The sequence below is a fragment of the Salvelinus fontinalis genome, chromosome 2 (assembly GCF_029448725.1).
Source record: "Salvelinus fontinalis isolate EN_2023a chromosome 2, ASM2944872v1, whole genome shotgun sequence".
NCBI classification, from domain to species: Eukaryota; Metazoa; Chordata; class Actinopteri; order Salmoniformes; family Salmonidae; genus Salvelinus; species Salvelinus fontinalis.
In genome coordinates this window covers 76,314,498-76,331,879 of record NC_074666.1, presented here as the reverse complement: position 1 = coordinate 76,331,879, position 17,382 = coordinate 76,314,498, and the positions used below count along the sequence as shown (strand labels likewise).

Below are 17,382 nucleotides of genomic sequence, written 5' to 3'. Positions count from 1 at the left end.
AGAAACGCTTAGAATATGTCAACGTTTTTCTTTTGTTTTAAAAGGGGGATGTAATATTAATATGTGTAAACATACTGAATTATAATTGGATGCATTTTACCGCCATATCATACTGTGCTATGATTGGTTAAGACCACCCAAATGGTTAGGTCATGGTCAGTTTGATCCTGGTTGGCGATACGTGAATATGCCAGTTATAGCTAGCTAATAAAGAGCTACGTTAAGAAATATCCTGTAGTACTGCATTTTATTATTTTGTACAAAGTGTGCAAAACAAGACAGATAGAATTATGGTCAGATTTTCCAAATGGAGGGCGGGGGAGAGCTTTGCATGCATCTCTGTGTGTGGAGTAAAGGTGGTCTAGGATTTTCCCCCCCTTGTTGCACATGTGACATGCTGGTAAAAATGTTGTGAAACTGATTGAAGTTTGCCTGCGTTAAAGTTCCCGGCCACTAGGAGAGACGCTTCTGGGTAAGCATTTTCTTCTTTGCTTATGGCAATATAGAGTTGGTTGAGAGCGGTCATCGTGCCAGCTTCGCTTTGTGGTGGTAAATAGACGGCTACAAATAATACATATGAGAACTCTCTTGGTAGATGGTGTGGTCTACAGTTTATCATAAGGTACTCTACCTCAAGCGAACAATACCTCGAGACTTCTTTAATATTAGACATCGCGCACCAGCTGTTATTGACAAAAATACCCCCCCCCCAATCGTTTTACCAGAGGTAGGGTCTCTGTTCTGCCGGTGCACGGAAAATCCGGCTAGCTCCATGTTGTCCGCATCTTCATTTAGCCACATCTCGGTGAAACATAAGACGGGACATTAAAAACGGTGACGTTGGTAGGATATTTATCTTTAGAGGTCATTTATCAGTGATAAGTTGTAAACGTGTATTATTAGTATTAATTATTATTATCCATATTTTGTCTCATTCACTTATTTTTTTCCTGCACTCTTGGATCCCGGAGCATAACATTCGTTGTACCCTGCAATTACATCTGCTTCCTTGTACGAGTGACTAAACACAATCTAATCTAATCAAGAAGCTTTGTTTCCCTATCACTATGAAAACCCCAGCAGTGTTACAGTTCTTGACACACACAAACCGGTGCGCCTGGCACCTACCCTGTTCAAAGGCACTTAAATATTTTGTCTTGCCCACACATACAGGATCCATGTCTCAAGGCTTTAACATCTATTGTCTCAAGGATTAAAATTCTTCTTTAACCCATCTCCTCCCCTTCATCTACAATAACAGGTGACATCAATAAGGAATCATAGCTTTCACCTGGATTCACCTGGTACGTCTATGTAATGGAAAGAGCAGGTGTTCCTAATGTTTTGAACAATCAGTGTATATCACTCTAATATGGGTGGGAATATTTTAGAACAGATTTCCAAAATTGAAATCACTAGGACCTGATTTGCTGGTGTTTTTAGTCCTTTATGTCCAACAACTAAAACACGTTTTTTTTTTTAAATGTATTTTTTTTCAGAAAACTTGGGGAGCCAAATAAAATCACCTGTGGGCCAAATTCATGCCACCAGTTGGGGAACACCGAATTACATTATGCATATAAGTGCCAGTCTTACAGAATGGCATACGTTAGCCTATATATTCAGAGATATGGAAACCAATAATCTTAGAATCATTAAGGCAAATACAGTATAAGAAATGTTGACAAACACCGAAAAGGTGTAGAGAAACTTTATTTTGAGCACAGAGACAATGAAACTGGACAGCTCAGTAAAAGTACAGGCATTTGAGATATCCTGTTGCTTGAATCATTCAGTTTTTTCATGTTTGCAGGATTTTCACATAGCATTGTACAATCCATATATATTTAACACTTCCTCTTTAGTTTACAATTATCTTTAACGCTATTCATCTCAAAGAGACCAACTAAGCAACCTCTGAGAATTCAGTTTTGGCAGATTTGTAATATACATTAGATTTAAATCTTGGTTCAAATTACCCATCTACAAGCGCTGGATGAAATTCTCTGGCAGATGAAAGCGCCTCGAGTTATTTATAGCACCTAAGTGTTTGAATTTCTTTTCACCTTTTTTCAGAATGTTGCATAACCAACTTGGTTCAATCATAGTGGAAAGTTTTAATATATCAAACACTTATTTGCATGATAGTCCTTCTAAACATCTAAATTAAGCTACTGTAGTGTCATACACTGATATTTAAAAAACATATTTTGGAAATGCCTATCAATCGGTGATTCATCTGCAAGTTTTAAACAGTCAAGAAACCTGGCATGGTTTAGAATGTATACTAAACAAAAATATAAATGCAACATGTAAAGTCTTGGTCCCATGATTTCATGAGCTAAAATAAAAGATCACAGACATTTTTCCATACGCACAAAAAGCTTATTTTGCTCAAATGTTGTCCACAAATTTGTTTACATCCCCGTTAGTGAGCATTTTTTCCTTTGCCAAGATAATCCATCCACCTGACAGGTGTGGCATATCAAGGAGCTGATTAAACAGCTTGATCATTACACAGGTGCAGCTTGTGCTGCTGACAATAAAAGGCCAGTCTAAAATGTGCAGTTGTCACACAACACAATGCCACAGATGTTTTGAAGGAATGGGCAATTTGCATGCTGACTGCAGGAATGTCCACCGGAGCTGTTGCCAGAGAACTGCATGTTCATTTCTCTACCATAAGCCGTTGTTTTAGAGAATTTGACAGTACGTCCAACCGGCCTCAGACCACGTGTAACTATGCCAGTCCAGGACCTACACATCCGGCTTCTTCACCTGTGGGATCGTCTGATACCAGCCACCCAGACAGCTGATGAAACTGAGGAGTATTTCGGTCTGTAATAAAACCCTTTTGTGGGGAAAAACCTCATTCTGATTGGCTGGGCCTTGCTCCCCAGTGTGTGTGCCAGTCTCCCAAGTGGGTGGTCCTATGCCCTCCCAGGCCCACCGATGTCTGCACCCCTGCCCAGTCATGTGAAATCCATAGATTAGGGCCTAATGAATTTATTTCATTTGACTGATTTCCTTACATGAACTCTAACTCAGTAAAATTAGTTGAAATTGTTGCGCTTATATTTTTGTTCAGTATATTTTATATTCAATTGACAAGTGCACACAGCCTTGCCTGACGACTCAAACTGAATTCTTCCGTTGCTCTATCGTTGGTAACATTATAGGAGACAAATAGAAAACAATGTAAAAAAAAAAAAGTATTAACACTGAAATGCAACACAGAACCATTTGCAACACACATTACTATCACCATCATTAAAACTTTGACAGTCTGAGTCCATAAATGTTTGTCAGTGTCCCCTCTACAGCAGCTGACTGTAGCGTATGTGGAATGCTATCCAGCCAGTCAGGGCAGCCCCTCCTTTCGCACGCACAGCTCCAATCAGTATCGCCATGACGCCGGGCTGATACCCTGGGGAACATAGTGATCCAGGTGAGAACATTCCCATCCACTTCTCAGGTGGCAGGCCGTCTCCTGTGACCTCATTCCCTTTTAAGTCTCATAGGTTGTCTCTCCCTGTTGGGAAACGTCAGTCATCTCTCTCATTAAAACAAATAGGTGACTGGTTTTGCTCAGAGGAGAAGAGACAATAGGAAACAACTATTACGTGTCTGTATATTGGTGTGTGACTGAGGGAGAGAGCATCACAGTCACTGCTGATGCTGTTCCAATGTGACTCCTTTCCACAAAGTAAAGCACCTCAAGGAAGTCTTTGAGGAATGTTGAGTGTTCAATGGTGGAAATCATGTAGAGTTCGCTCCACCAATAAATAAAGGACATTCTGTTCAATGGGTTTCAAAATGTAGCCCCAAATCGGTTGTCTTCAGACGTATATACACAACACGTGTATTTTATATGAAGTGCCATCATACTATCATCTTCCACCTGTTCCTCTCATGGTACCCACTTGACAACAAACCAAACAGGGGTCTGTCCATCATGGAATATTTAAACATGATTTTTGTCCTAAAAGAAAGTTATTAAAAACAAAAGTACAACCAGGTAAATGTCTGTACAAAATCCTTTGAACTCAGTCCTGGTTTGCAGTTACTCATCATTGCCATAGAACAGTGTCTACTTTGAATAATGTCCAAGGCTGGAAGTAGCGCACAGAGGTTTCTTTTGACCCTTTGGACACTGGTGCAGAACAAAGTCAAAGTTCACCGACGTGCACATGGCGTAGAAGACGTTAGCTTTGTCCGGAATGAGTAACTCTGAAAAACAGAAGATGATGGGGTTGGTATGAGAAAGGAGAATATTACATACAGTATGCGTACACTATTAAAAAGTCCTCTTCAATCATTCCAGGACAACAATATCTTCAGTAATATTTCTACTATAGGTAGGTGTAGTTAATGCCAAACTATAACAACTCTTTGCTTGACCAACACTGATCTGCACAGTGATGTGGCATCTTTGAGTGGGCATATGTACAGTGTTAGAGCATTGATTGTTTTAGCTCACCTCTTTCCTGGGAGATCAACTGTGTGAGGGTGAAGTCTTGACAGGTCAGGTGCTCCAGGTTGTGTTTTTCCAGGGCCCTCTGGATCACCTGGGCAGTTTTGTCCTGACCAGTCAGCTGAGAAGGACAAGTCAAACAAGCAGTTAATATGCTGTAATGAGGAAGCAAAGGGTTTGGCTGCAAAACCTCCCTTCAACCAACCAGAGTATCTTAACAACACCCCCCCCCCGACTTCGCTGATAACGTCTTTGAGGAAAAATGTACATACTACGACTGTGATATGTGGTTGTCTCCCCTAGCTATCTTAAGATGAACGCAATAACTAAGTCGCTCTGGATAAGAGCGTCTGCCAAATAACTAAAATGTAAACGTAACCAACACAGCAGTTCTTATCTTAGATTTAATCATAACCAAATGTACAGAGCTAGAGTACTACACACATGATCCCTTTTACATTTCCATAACAGTACCCCAAGATAATCCCTACCGCCAGATCACAACCCAAGCTCACCAGGATGCTCTTGTACATGTTGCCGTTGCCAGCCTCCACACTGACCCTCACTATACAGGAGTCAGCCACCTGTCTGTTGTAGAGGGGGAGGGAGGTCATGGACACAGAGCGCTTGTGATGAGAGGCCAGCATGGGTTTAGGGTGGGCAGCCACTGGAGCAGAGAGGTCAGGCTGAGAACTGGAGGAACAAGTGGAGGGAGTGGAGCCATCCGGGGAGGAGGGTAAGGCCTCCGTCACATTTTGACAGGAGCTGGACAGAGACTGGGACAAGGTAGAGAGACAGAACATGCATGAGTGCCTATGGAAATAATGAATTAGTCTTTCAGTTTCTCTGTCTGAGATATTGACCTCAGCACATTTTGTGGACAACTGAAGTATTGAGCCATGCTTCACCAGCAAGGCATGTGCAAAGCAAACACCACTCCTGCTTGGCTTCAAGGACTTGGTCAATTGACATTCCAGTTCTCAAGGACATCAGTTTCGATGAGATGTCAATGGGGATCACTGTTATGAATGGGAGGTTATATAAAAAGCCACATAATGGCAATTACTTTTTAATTGCTTCATGGTGTAACTACTGGTATTAGTAAAGTGTAACTAGAGGATGTTTTGTAGTACAGTGTGTTCTATTAAAACATTTGAAACAGCTTTAACCAGGGTGAGCAATGACTGACAGAAAGAGAGAGACAGTCAGAGGCATGTCTAAAGGGGATAGGAGAGAGCTGTACCTGCAGTCTGAGTGTGGAAGGAGGGGTGGAGAGATCCTCCATCTCAGAGCCACTGGACCCTGAAGACGACACACTGATCTGGTCTGCATGGGTTTTCCTGCTGGATCCCTCACTCACTTTCAGGAGTCTGCAAATACACAGTTAGAACTTTCCACTAAATTAACAAATGCGGTCAACATACACTAGTAAAACCTTAAATACTGCATTTTGTCATTGTTCTTTTACAGTTCTTGTTTATTTACAACAATGTTACAATAGTTGTATATATTAGAGATGGGGTGAATACTACTGTCTTGAGTAGAATTAACAAGATGGCAACTGCTGTTAAGAGAAGTGTTCAGTACTCACGAGGACAGTTTCTTGCTGAGCAAACGGTGGCTCCAGGCGCTTGGGGAGCAGAGGTCTATTGGAGGCTCCAGGTTTCTGGACAGTTCATAGCTGTGGCAGAACACATAGAAAACACGTATGAGCCCCGAGGTCAGGGTGGACTCGTCTAAATGTATACAGCCTTTTGTTCCAGCCCTGCACCAACACATCTGATTCTAAAAGCCTGAACACACTGCAGCCCTGTCTCAACCCCAGCTCTAGATGGGTTTTCTATTCATTTTCCTTAACAGGCAAAACCAGGGTAGGGATTATGGGAATTGTGTTTTACATGTAATTTGAGTAGTACATTTGGGTATACAGTATATTAGAAAGAGACAATTCAGGTTGTATAACGGGTTTATTGGCTATAAGGGGCATCATTTTAAGACATTATTAGGCCCATCAATCCTTACAAAGCTCTTTATCTCCTCATTGATCTACAATAAAACCAGTGGGGGACAGGTTCTCACCTCTCTTGGTCAGTGAGCAGCTTCTGGCCCTGCAACCAGGCAGTGATCCTGGTGTGATGGGGCAGGTTGTACTGAGAGCAGGAGGTTTGGAGCTGCCGGATCTGAGAGAGAATCTCAAACTCCTGCAGAGAGAGGGAGATCATGAGGCCATGTCTGCTATGTGGTTGTTATGTAACTTGTCCTGAACTAGTAACACCTGACAACAATTTTAACAGTCATGGGGCTCCAATAAAGGCTAAGAGATAGTAATTTAGAGCAGTAAGCAAACATCCCTAAGCATAAAGGTGTGTACTTTTCCCTTCGGCATGTCAAAGTACCACTAAAATGTGGTGGTGAGTGTACCACCAATTCAATGCATGTCATGTCCTATAACAAGGGTGAAATATTTATTAGAAATGTTTGTACTGCATCTTTTGTTTTCTTTACGTAAAATCCTATTCCCTATAGGCTTAGAGATCGAAGACAAAAACAGCAACAACTTACCCTCCTCCTCTTTTCAAAGTATATGAGGTCCCCCTGTCAAAAATAGCACAACATGCTATTATACTTGACAATATGGAAGATTTATTATCAATATTAAACATTAAGATAGCAATCTGCTAAGGTAAATATAGAATTAACTTAAAGTAGCTGCCATAACTCAGACGTCTGTTTCAATGGCTGTTTGCTTACCTCCACAGTATCTGGTAGAGCAGTGTCCAGCATTGTGAGGATAGTCAGGTATGTGCCCAGGTAAGGAACCACCCCACTGGAGGTGCTCTGAGGAGACAACAGTACAGAGACAACATGTCAGCAGAGGATTCTAGTAACACAGCTTTAGAGAATGTGCATATTTTGCTAGAAAAGGTCTTGGTCTATGATTACTGTCCTTTCATAGCCTAGTAATCTGTGGCCATTTGAAACATCAGTGGCTAAGGTTAGGATGGCTTCCTCTTGCCACACATGACACTCTCGGTCTTTGAATAGATTTTTCCTCTAGGGGAATCACTGTAACCTCTTGTGGGTTAAGAGCTGATGGGGTTAGGGGGCTACATGTGACTTCAAGAAGCAGAAACTGCCACCGCAAAATACTGAGTAGACAGTACTAGGATCCTTCCTCCCCTTTCCACCCCCCCCCCCCCCCCCCCGTGACAGCTTATAATAAACTTATATATATATATATATATATATATATATATATATATATATATATATATATAGAGATATCCATATATATATATATATTTTTTTTTTTTTTACTTTCAGATACACCGAATTCTGCTATCATTTCTATTTTATTTTATACCCCCTTTTTCGTGATTTCCAATTGCGATCTTGTCTCATCGCTACAACTCCCCACTGGGCTCGGGGGAGGTGAGGGTCGACTCAAGCATCCTAGGGTCGACTCACGCGTCCTACTGGTCCCGTGTGGCTCAGTTGGTAGAGCATGGCGCTTGCAACGCCAGGGTTGTGGGTTCATTTCCCACGGGGGGACCAGGATGAATATGTATGAACTTTCCAATTTGTAAGTCGCTCTGGATAAGAGCGTCTGCTAAATGACTTAAATGTAAATGTACTCACGCGTCCTACTTAACACCTGCTCAACCCGGAAGCCAGCTGCACCAATGTGTCAGAGGAAACACCGTTCAACTGACGATCAGGGTCAGCTTGCAGTTGCCCGGCCCGCCACAAGGAGTCGCTAGAGTGCGATGAGCCAATTAAAGTCCCCCCCCCCCCCCCCCCCCCCCCCCAGCCAAACCCTCTCCTAATCCGGACGATGCTGTGTGTCAATTGTGCACCGCCCTATGGGGCTCCCGGTCACGGCCGGGTGTGACACAGCCTGGGATCAAACCCCAGGCTGTAGTGAAGTTGCAACACTACGATGCAGTGCCTTAGACCACGACGCCACTCAGGAGGCCTCTGCTATCATTTCTGTCCATTTAATGTTGCATGGAGAGAAGTGAAAGCTAAACTCAAACTTAATGACCCCCACTATATATCGATATATATCTATCTCATGTCTACATATCATGTCTGCAATGTCTCTTACTCAATCGCTCTCTGAAGTATTGCTTACCATCTGTCTGGCAATAGGACATTGCTTGGATATCTTGGGAGAAATGTTATCCATGGCTGTTTGGCTTCCATCCTGAAAAGGGGTCAGATAGAAGCTAAATTCAGTCTGCATTTATGGCCTTCCATTGTCAACCTGTCCACTCATCTGCAATGACCTACAGCATATGCAAAGAGTCAGTCAAATATGGTCTAGGTCAGAACTTCCTTTACCAGCTTATGGGGTCAACACCACATTGGTTGTTCTTAGAATAGACACACACACACACACACACATTATGTAAACAATATATTGAGCTTTTAAAATCCATGCAAACATGTGAACAAAAGCAGTTTTGTGCTAAGGAACATTTTGATAAGAACATGTGTCAAAAGCACTAATACTGTGAGGCTGTTAATGCAGACACAGGGAGCAACTGAAACTATTTTTCTGGAACAGTTCAATTGAACAAGGGGTAGACCAATGCAGTAAAATTAAATAAAGACGTGAGGCAAATGAAGGTGTTTCTCAAGGAAATGCTGGGGAAATTGTCATTAGTGTAGTGTTTGTTGACAATTATGCTAATATTAGCATGTTATTTGGAAATTCTGAGCAATATTTAAAATTTTACTTTAGAGCCCTCTCACTGTAACCAGACCGAATGAAGATTTGACACAAACACCCAGAGCCGACAGAAAAATAGAACACCCTCTCTTTTGCTTAGGGACAATGGCTTACTATTAACACATTGTAAGGCTATTTCACTAAACATTAACTTCACAGAAAGATGGGTTTTAATAAGTCGTAAAAATAGAATATCAAAGTGCTTGAAGATGTAAGTAAAGGTCAACTGCTCTCAAAACAATAAAACACTGTTTAAAAAAAAGTTTTTAAAAATGAAGTCAAATCATTTTCCTTAAGGTACTTGATTCTTACCCCCACAATGATCTCTCTGTTGCTTAACACACAGTTCTCATCAGGGAAGGTTTCACAGAGGTGATCAAAGATGGCCACGCTGTCCCTGAAGAACAAACCAATTAAATCAATCCAAAAATAACACTCAGACAAGACACCACTAGCAACTTCATTACAAAAGATATCCTTGAAGCTTCAAAGGGATTTAGAGTTGGTAAGGCATGGCATGTTGACCTAAAATTATTGTTCAACTATTCTTGACTGACTCAATAAAAATTGCTTATTGCATAGTTATGGCATGAAGTACAAACTAAGGTTAGTTGAATAATGTAGGTCAATTACTAGTAAATCATTTCCTTACTAAGCCTTACATTCTCAGAGGATAAGGACACCTTTGTTCATTTTTTTTGCCATATTCAGTCAATGTTATTGGCCCTCTAGCTTCATGACTCAGCTAACCCTTCCAGTGTGACCCAACAGTCCGTACCTACACACAGCAGCCCACGTCTTCCTCAGCCTGTAGACAGCATTGGACTGAAGGGCAGACAGGATGGCCCTCAAAGAGGAGAAATTCTTCAGCTGCCGACACTCCTGTTTCAGAAAACAGTCACAAGTTAGAGACTGACTTAGAACTTACTACTTACAACTAAATGCACTGAGAACCAGGATGCAGGTTAAAGTTGTGGAAGAATGTGGAAGAAGGCTGCACTTGGATTTGAAAGTGTATCCCTCAAATGGTCCAAGTCCCTAGATGTGTCTGACCTGTCCTACTCTGATCCACTTCTCAATGACGCAGGCCCTCTGAGCTGGGCTGGAGGCCCTGCGGACAGAAGTGGGGCTGGAGGTGGGCCGGCAGAGCAGGGAGGTGATGACTCGGTTGGTGACTGCATTAAACTGGGAAATGGTGGCGCTAACGGTAGCAGACAGGTTCTCCTTCTTGTCTCTCTGGGACCACACACAGCCCAGACACTGGTAGGGAACCACCTTCCTAAACAGCCCCTGAGAGATGCACAGATAAGGAAGGTAAAATGGAAAAAGAGTGTTAGTGATCCACTCCTGAGGACACATATTAAGAGTCAGAAATTATCTGCCATGATTGACACTTACAGCGTCCAGTCGGGTGAGCTGTTCTGCGATGCCTGTGACTGAGAAGTCCATGATGTCACCCTGATCCAGTGGGCTGTACCATTCTAGGCCTTCCTCCCCTGAGCTCTCGTTTTCCTGATTAACCTCAGCCTGTGCAGAATGGCCACCATTATCCATTTCTATTAAAGGAGAGAGGAATGACAGAAGGGGGTCAACAATGGTATTAAAAATCGAAGGCAATTCACAGAAAAGGTTAGGAAAAACAAGTAAATTGAGAATCCTGTACCTTCTCTCTGGAACTTCTTAAGCAGAGTTTCAGAGCGCTGGGCCAGTGAACAGAAGGAGGATAGGTAGTGCAGGTGGTCCAACAGCAGCCTTAGGGAGGGATGCTGAGGAGGATCCCGGAAGTCCTCACTGTACTCCTCCAACCAAGTCTGGATCAGGGGCAACAGACACCTGAGGAGACAACGTGATGAAACAATGTCTTCCCTGTTTCAGAGTCAAGGAAATAAATGTGATCAAGGGAAAAGCAGCCAGCTCACCTCCTGTGACATTCACTGTTGTACACGTCTGAAGCCCCATTGTCCCTGTGAGAACAATTAGGAAGAGTGTCAGACTCATTTAAATCGTGACTGGACCACTGTCCTGTTGGTCACATTCTTCATCAGACTGTTTTTCTTTGGTCTGTCTCTATGCTCCGTTGTTATCCTGACACTGACCTCACTCCAAACTCAGTGAATAAATGTTGTTGTTGTAAAACCTGTAATGGCCAACTACCTGCTGGGTGCTTATTATCAATACAACAAAGATGCTGAGATTGTTTTTTCTTTCTTGCTTCCCTCACAAAATGACTATGACGAAACTAAGTGACTTTGCATACACAGCGAGAGGTGTTGCTCAAAAACAGCCACTCTCGACGTACCCTCTCATCTGTGTCCAACATAACATTCTGAATCCAATTTGGCTAATCTTATTTGTTACTAACTCGGAATTTGTCAAAAGAGTTGTGTTTGCAAAAAGACGAGTGTGTTTGGGTGAAGACGAGAAGGCAAAAGAAGAGGGAGAGACATTTTTAGGTCATTTCACCAAACATTAATTTGATAGAAGATGGTAAAACTAGACCGTCAAGGTGTTTTCAAACTACAAAGGTCAAACAACTTGCTCACATCATTTTATACTCTCTAATTTTTTACAGTGAAACAGCTTCTGCATTATGCTCTGAGACAATGGACAGGTGAAACATGACAGCAGTTATGAGTACTGTAACTTAATTAAATGGCCCACCTCTGGAAGAGCAGCTCAATGAGTGCACTGGTAGTGGTGAAGGTCTGGTAGGTGGACAGAAAGATCCGTCTGTAGTCGGGCTCCTGGCAGCAGGGGTCCAGGAGGTGGCTCACTAGACGGTTCAGGGTGGCTGCCTTCAGCCTGCGCACCTTACAGGTCCGGTACTGGACGAAGGCAACGCATGGCCGGGCCTCGGTGGGGCTGGCTGGTATCTGGACGGGCTCCCGACGCAGGGTGATTCCATACAACGCCCCCTCCTCAAACTCCTCACCCCACTCCTGCACTGGGTTCTGGGTGGGAAGGAGGAACTCACACAATGAGATGGGGAGACATGTAGACCACTGACAGGACAGATCCTACAGACCATAATGACCAACTGTGAGACCAGATTGATGTTTATGGTCCATTACAGTAAGCCTATTCAGAGGCATGCCCATCTTGTGAGCAAAATGTAGACACTTCACCTGGAAGGTCTGTGATACAGGGGGTGCTTTGGGTTTATCAGTTATTCAGCTGAGAGGTGAAAAGACAAACTTATGTTTGCATCTGTACACACACCATCACAGATTTTTCTCAGGATATTCACACATTGGTTTAGCAAAGCTAGATTTAGGTGAGATTTCTTTGCTTTAAAAGGTTTGATTCAAATCTCTTAGAAACACTGTACTGTTTACGTTAGAGAAAACACTGAGCAGAAATGGAGGTATGAATTCAATCACTTTGACAGCATCCCTTTTCCCCCCATACATGTTTGCTGATGGAAGAAAGCAAGTGACTTTTTGGTGACTTTTTGGACATGAATGACAAAACATTCAGGAGATAATGGTGCTCAAAGTTTCCCCATTTTGCATAACACACCATACCATCAGACATCCATGTCTTAATCACTGGAAAAGATACATGGTTAAACAGGATTGTCAAACTCATTTATAATTTCTTGAGCATGTTGTATCTCAACTGATGGCGGGCACAACACAACCTCAGATTATGTCAAATAGGGTCGAAGCTACAACATGTGCCAATTTCAACAAATATATCATTTATGTTTAAGGTTAAATATTTTCCTGTGATGAAGACATGGTTGTCTCATGGTATGATATGCAAAATGTGCCAATTTTAAGCACATTTCTCTGTTTTGGCATTCAGATCCAAAAAGTCACTTTCTGAGCCCTTCTACAATGGGCAAATATGTATGGAAAGTTTTGTTCAAATCAAAAGGGGTGCTGTCAAAAAGTGACTGAATTCAAATGGATTTACCCAATTACAACATTTCATACAATAGGCTGCATATTTAGCAGGACAAGGAACTTGACTCTAATGTATGCCAAAGAACAACATGAAAAGGTACACAGCTGGCCTATTGAGGACAAGAGCAATGTGGTACAAAGAGACGGCACATCGGTCAAATAATTGAAACGACATGATCAAAGAAATCGTAAATAAATCAGCATAATCCCCTTTAAAATATACAACCAATTAAATCTACAGTGGCAAGAAAAAGTACGTAAACCCTTTGGAATTACCTGGATTACCTAAATTGGTTAACCAGACTGTTTGTCTGTTGTTGTGACCTAGATGAAGATCAGATCAAATTTTATGACCAATTTATGTAGAAATCCAGATATTTCCAAATAGTTCACATACGTTTTCTTGCCACTGTATCCCTCCACCCACTCCCCCAACTCAGTCCTCCATACAAGTCTGTCGCTAGCCCCCAATCAATGTGTTCTAATACACACCCCTCATATCTGTCCACTGCTTTCTGATATAATTTAGGCTTTCCCCCCTATGTCCCTGTCAAAACTAAACGGTCTGGTTTTAACATTGGCACTAATATTATTCATGTATGATCAAAGCAAATCAGAGCATTTTAAATCATATACCATCTGACAGACGTACTGATGCGTATGGTGGGCAGAGCACTCAAGGCACATTATAATCATTACCCAGCTCCAAAATTACAGAGCGTTACTGAGGTACAAGGCAGGCAGATGTGCGTCACAATCTAATTATACACACTTTACAAAAGACCAGGTCAAGAAAGAGAGACACTATTATCGGTGTCGTGAGGGGACCAATATCACACCATTGTCCTTTATGGAATACTGCATTAGATTATCTGTAGGCCTACATGAGGCCAAGCCACAGATATCCTAATTCTATGTGCAAGGATACTATACAGTAACATCTTTATCTTAGTCTTTGGTGAACCAAACTAAATTCAAAACAGACAAGAATTGTCAAATATTGAGACTAAACATAATGATACAAATGATATCAGGATAGCTCTCGAAAACCCTTCTTCCCCGTATGTGAACTACAATTTCGATGCTTGGTTTTAATGTTTAGAAACATAAATCATAGCTTTCAAACCGGTTTTCGAAACACATTCCGATATGCACCTTATCTTTCATATCAGCTGGAAAAATGTTCAAATAAGATAACTTACTGTAGTAGCTTTGCACAAACTGTGTGCCTCCAGTGACGAACTACACTTCCTCCCCAGTTTTTTTGAGAGAGATCAAATCTTTTTTTTATTTTTTTTATTAACAACAAATCAATACAGGAAGTACATGTGGGAACACAAGTCTATATATAAATAATATACAAAGGACATTTAGGCTAGGGGGTACAATATTACATTACACAAGGACCTTAAGGGACATACAGACACTTATTATTCTAACAGCTTTTTTGTTAGTAGAGTATTTAATTGTCTTAAAATACAGTTCAATTTCTTTTTGTAAGGTAAGAAAATGTGGTGTTTTGTTTGTAAATGTACTTTGGTGAATATGAAATTTGGCCAAAAGAATAATGAAATTAATTACATATAAATGTTTCAGCTTATTTCTATCGTAGGTAAATAATCCAAGCAGTACATCTCTCCACAATAGTGTAAAATCTTCATAAATTAGTTCAATTCTAAAATCTACTGATGTCTTGCCAGTTCTTACATGAATACAATGCCCCAAAAAAATGCAACACTGTTTCTGGTTGGTCATCACAAAAGGAGCAATTTGAGTTGATGTTTTTCTTAAAAACTTCATATAGTGGTTGGCAGGATAATATACACTTCCTCCCCATTTATGCTTACACACAGGTTAACGGAGAACGCTAGATAGCAAATTAGCACAGGTGGCAGTTTATGTCTTCCGTAAACAAGCGATGTAACATGGAGTTATGGCTGTGTAGGAACACTAACCCTAAAAGGTCGGTAGTAATTAAATTCTCGCCGATATAAAATATGATACTTATGTTTCCAATAACATACCGCAAGCGATGCGTTTTACCGTTTAGAACGAGTGATCTTAAAACTGCCCCGACCAGAAAATACTATTGTCAATAGTTGCTAAAGCAGTTAGCATTATGATATCACCATGTATTGTTGGAAACCAGCTATAGGTCTAATACTCGTTTTTCCATTCAGGCAGTTTTATCTAATTAATAAATAGACAATGAGACTAAAATATTGTAACGACCCTGGGTTTATAAGCGCAGATATCGACTCTCCCGCAGGAGCATGCTTTAGGGTTCCCACACAAACATATTTCCATGTTACAGCGAACAGACAGAAGACAAAGTCCACTGCCTATGCTAATTAACTGCTTCTCCAAACACCTGTGTGTAAACAGAAGACTGATGCCACTAAGTGTTGTCACTGAAAAATACTGTCTGCTGCAACTGTTAAAACCGTGTACAGTAAGTGTAGCCAAAATGTTGCACTTTTGGAATGATTTTGGATGTGACATGAAAGTAGAGGGCTTTATGCCCCTAAAAAGCAGACCGCAATTGTGAATCGATTCACGTTTAGATGGAGTATTTGGGTGCCATAACCAATTCACCTCGAAACATAACATCCAATGTCATTAGATTATACGGAGTAACGTTAGGCTCATTTAGTCCATTATTGGGCTATAGCTACACATGACTATAACCCTCTGACAAGCCAGCACTGTCTGATTTATGACCAACAGGTGTAAGAAGAGAAATTGGGCTATTAACCGCATTTGACTCTGAATTATAGGTTATGCATTGTTTGAACAAATAGCCTACATTACATTATAGTCCTGAAAATACAGTAAAACTAATAAGATAGTTATAATTTCTAAATGAAACGCATGTCGTACAACCACAAAATTCTTATGCATATCATTGGAAATTACCATTGATATCTCCCATTTTCCCATCTCCTCAGTCACCGCAGAACGTTTATGGTGTGATAACTTCCATCTTGTTCAAACTAAGTGTTGAAGTTGAAAATACACATCCACTTCGAAGGAGTTGAAGTTTACGGCAGCATGGTGATATGAATAAATATTTTACAGAAACGTCTTTCTTTAAACTACATATTTAAAAAAAATATATCATGTATTTTTTTAATCTGCGTACTATTCGTCACATTTTGCGGCCGCATACAAGTTACACGCTATCACTTGTCAAGAGCTTCCCATAGCTTATCAACAGGCAGATCAATGAACTACACTAGCTCCGCACCTAATGCCACTATCTAAATTCTTCAAAGCGAAGCATTGCGAGTTGCTTGAAACTCCCAGCTTTTATGCAGTGGGTGGCGGCTATGGGAAGAATAGGCTACTCGTTTGAGGGCGGTCTTGATGAAAGGGGTGTGCTCTCTGGTTTACTCTTCTGTAAGTATTTGCATATTTCCTACAAAAACTATATAGGGGATAATCATCTGATCGAAACTCGAGCTCATTGCTTCTGCAAGTTCATATTCTGATGAGTTTTTTGTGATGATAAAGAAAAAAGCTGGATGCTGAAAGTAAAATCTGTTGTAAGCGTGTTGGCAGCTCCACAACGTATATATTCTATGGAAAACAAGGGTGGCAGAATGAGCACAAGGATAATTAGGGGTGAGTGGGGTAAGTTGAGCCTCCCTTGTTTCTAGGAAACCATAGACAAAATTCATAATTTGACCAAATATTTAGGAACAGGTCATTTCATGGAGTCTGTGAAGGAAGAAACAACATGGGAAAATGGTAAGCAAGTTAGGTCCAAAAGATTTTCAGCAAGTCAAATGCATTTGTGTTAGAGGTTTCATGACGCTTGTATCGTAACCAAAGAAGATCATTTAAAGAGTGTTCTATACATCAGTTGGGGTCTCTATAAGCTTCAATATGAGGTCCTAAACCTAGCATGAAAGTGCATCGTTGTAGCTGTGTGGGCTAATATAGTTAAAATGCTTGCCTTGGGGTAAGTTGAGCCAGTGCTCATGGGGTAAGTTGAACCAATGGCAAGTTGAGCAAATTTAAGTTGTTCAGTGAGTTGATTGTGGCCTGTGGAATGTTGTCCTACTCCTCTTAATGGCTGTGCGAAGTTGCTGGATATTGGCGGGAACTGGAATATGCTGTCGTACATGTTGAACCAGAGCATCCCAAACATGCTCAATGGATGACATTTTCAGCCTCCTGGAATTGTGCACAGATCCTTGCATTATCATGCTGAAACATGAGGTGATGGCGGCGGATGAATGGCACGACAATGGGCTTCAGGA

At 41.3% G+C, this 17,382-nt stretch overlaps 1 protein-coding gene across 1 annotated transcript; it reads right to left on the bottom strand.

Moving 5' to 3' along the window:
- Positions 1–1,696: 1,696 nt before the first annotated feature.
- On the bottom strand, positions 1,697–16,378 carry LOC129826447 (ral guanine nucleotide dissociation stimulator-like 1). Its single transcript, XM_055887188.1, has 17 exons — positions 16,034–16,378; positions 11,871–12,160; positions 11,129–11,173; positions 10,873–11,042; positions 10,608–10,765; positions 10,263–10,499; positions 9,988–10,091; positions 9,522–9,606; positions 8,610–8,681; positions 7,226–7,312; positions 7,037–7,069; positions 6,554–6,675; positions 6,066–6,155; positions 5,718–5,844; positions 4,990–5,250; positions 4,481–4,595; positions 1,697–4,230 (listed from the first exon to the last, which is right to left on the bottom strand). Exons 1-17 carry the CDS (start codon positions 16,055–16,057, stop codon positions 4,091–4,093), a joined length of 2,160 nt encoding a protein of 719 aa, XP_055743163.1. The 5' UTR covers positions 16,058–16,378; the 3' UTR covers positions 1,697–4,090.
- Between the last annotated feature and the right edge of the window lie 1,004 nt (positions 16,379–17,382).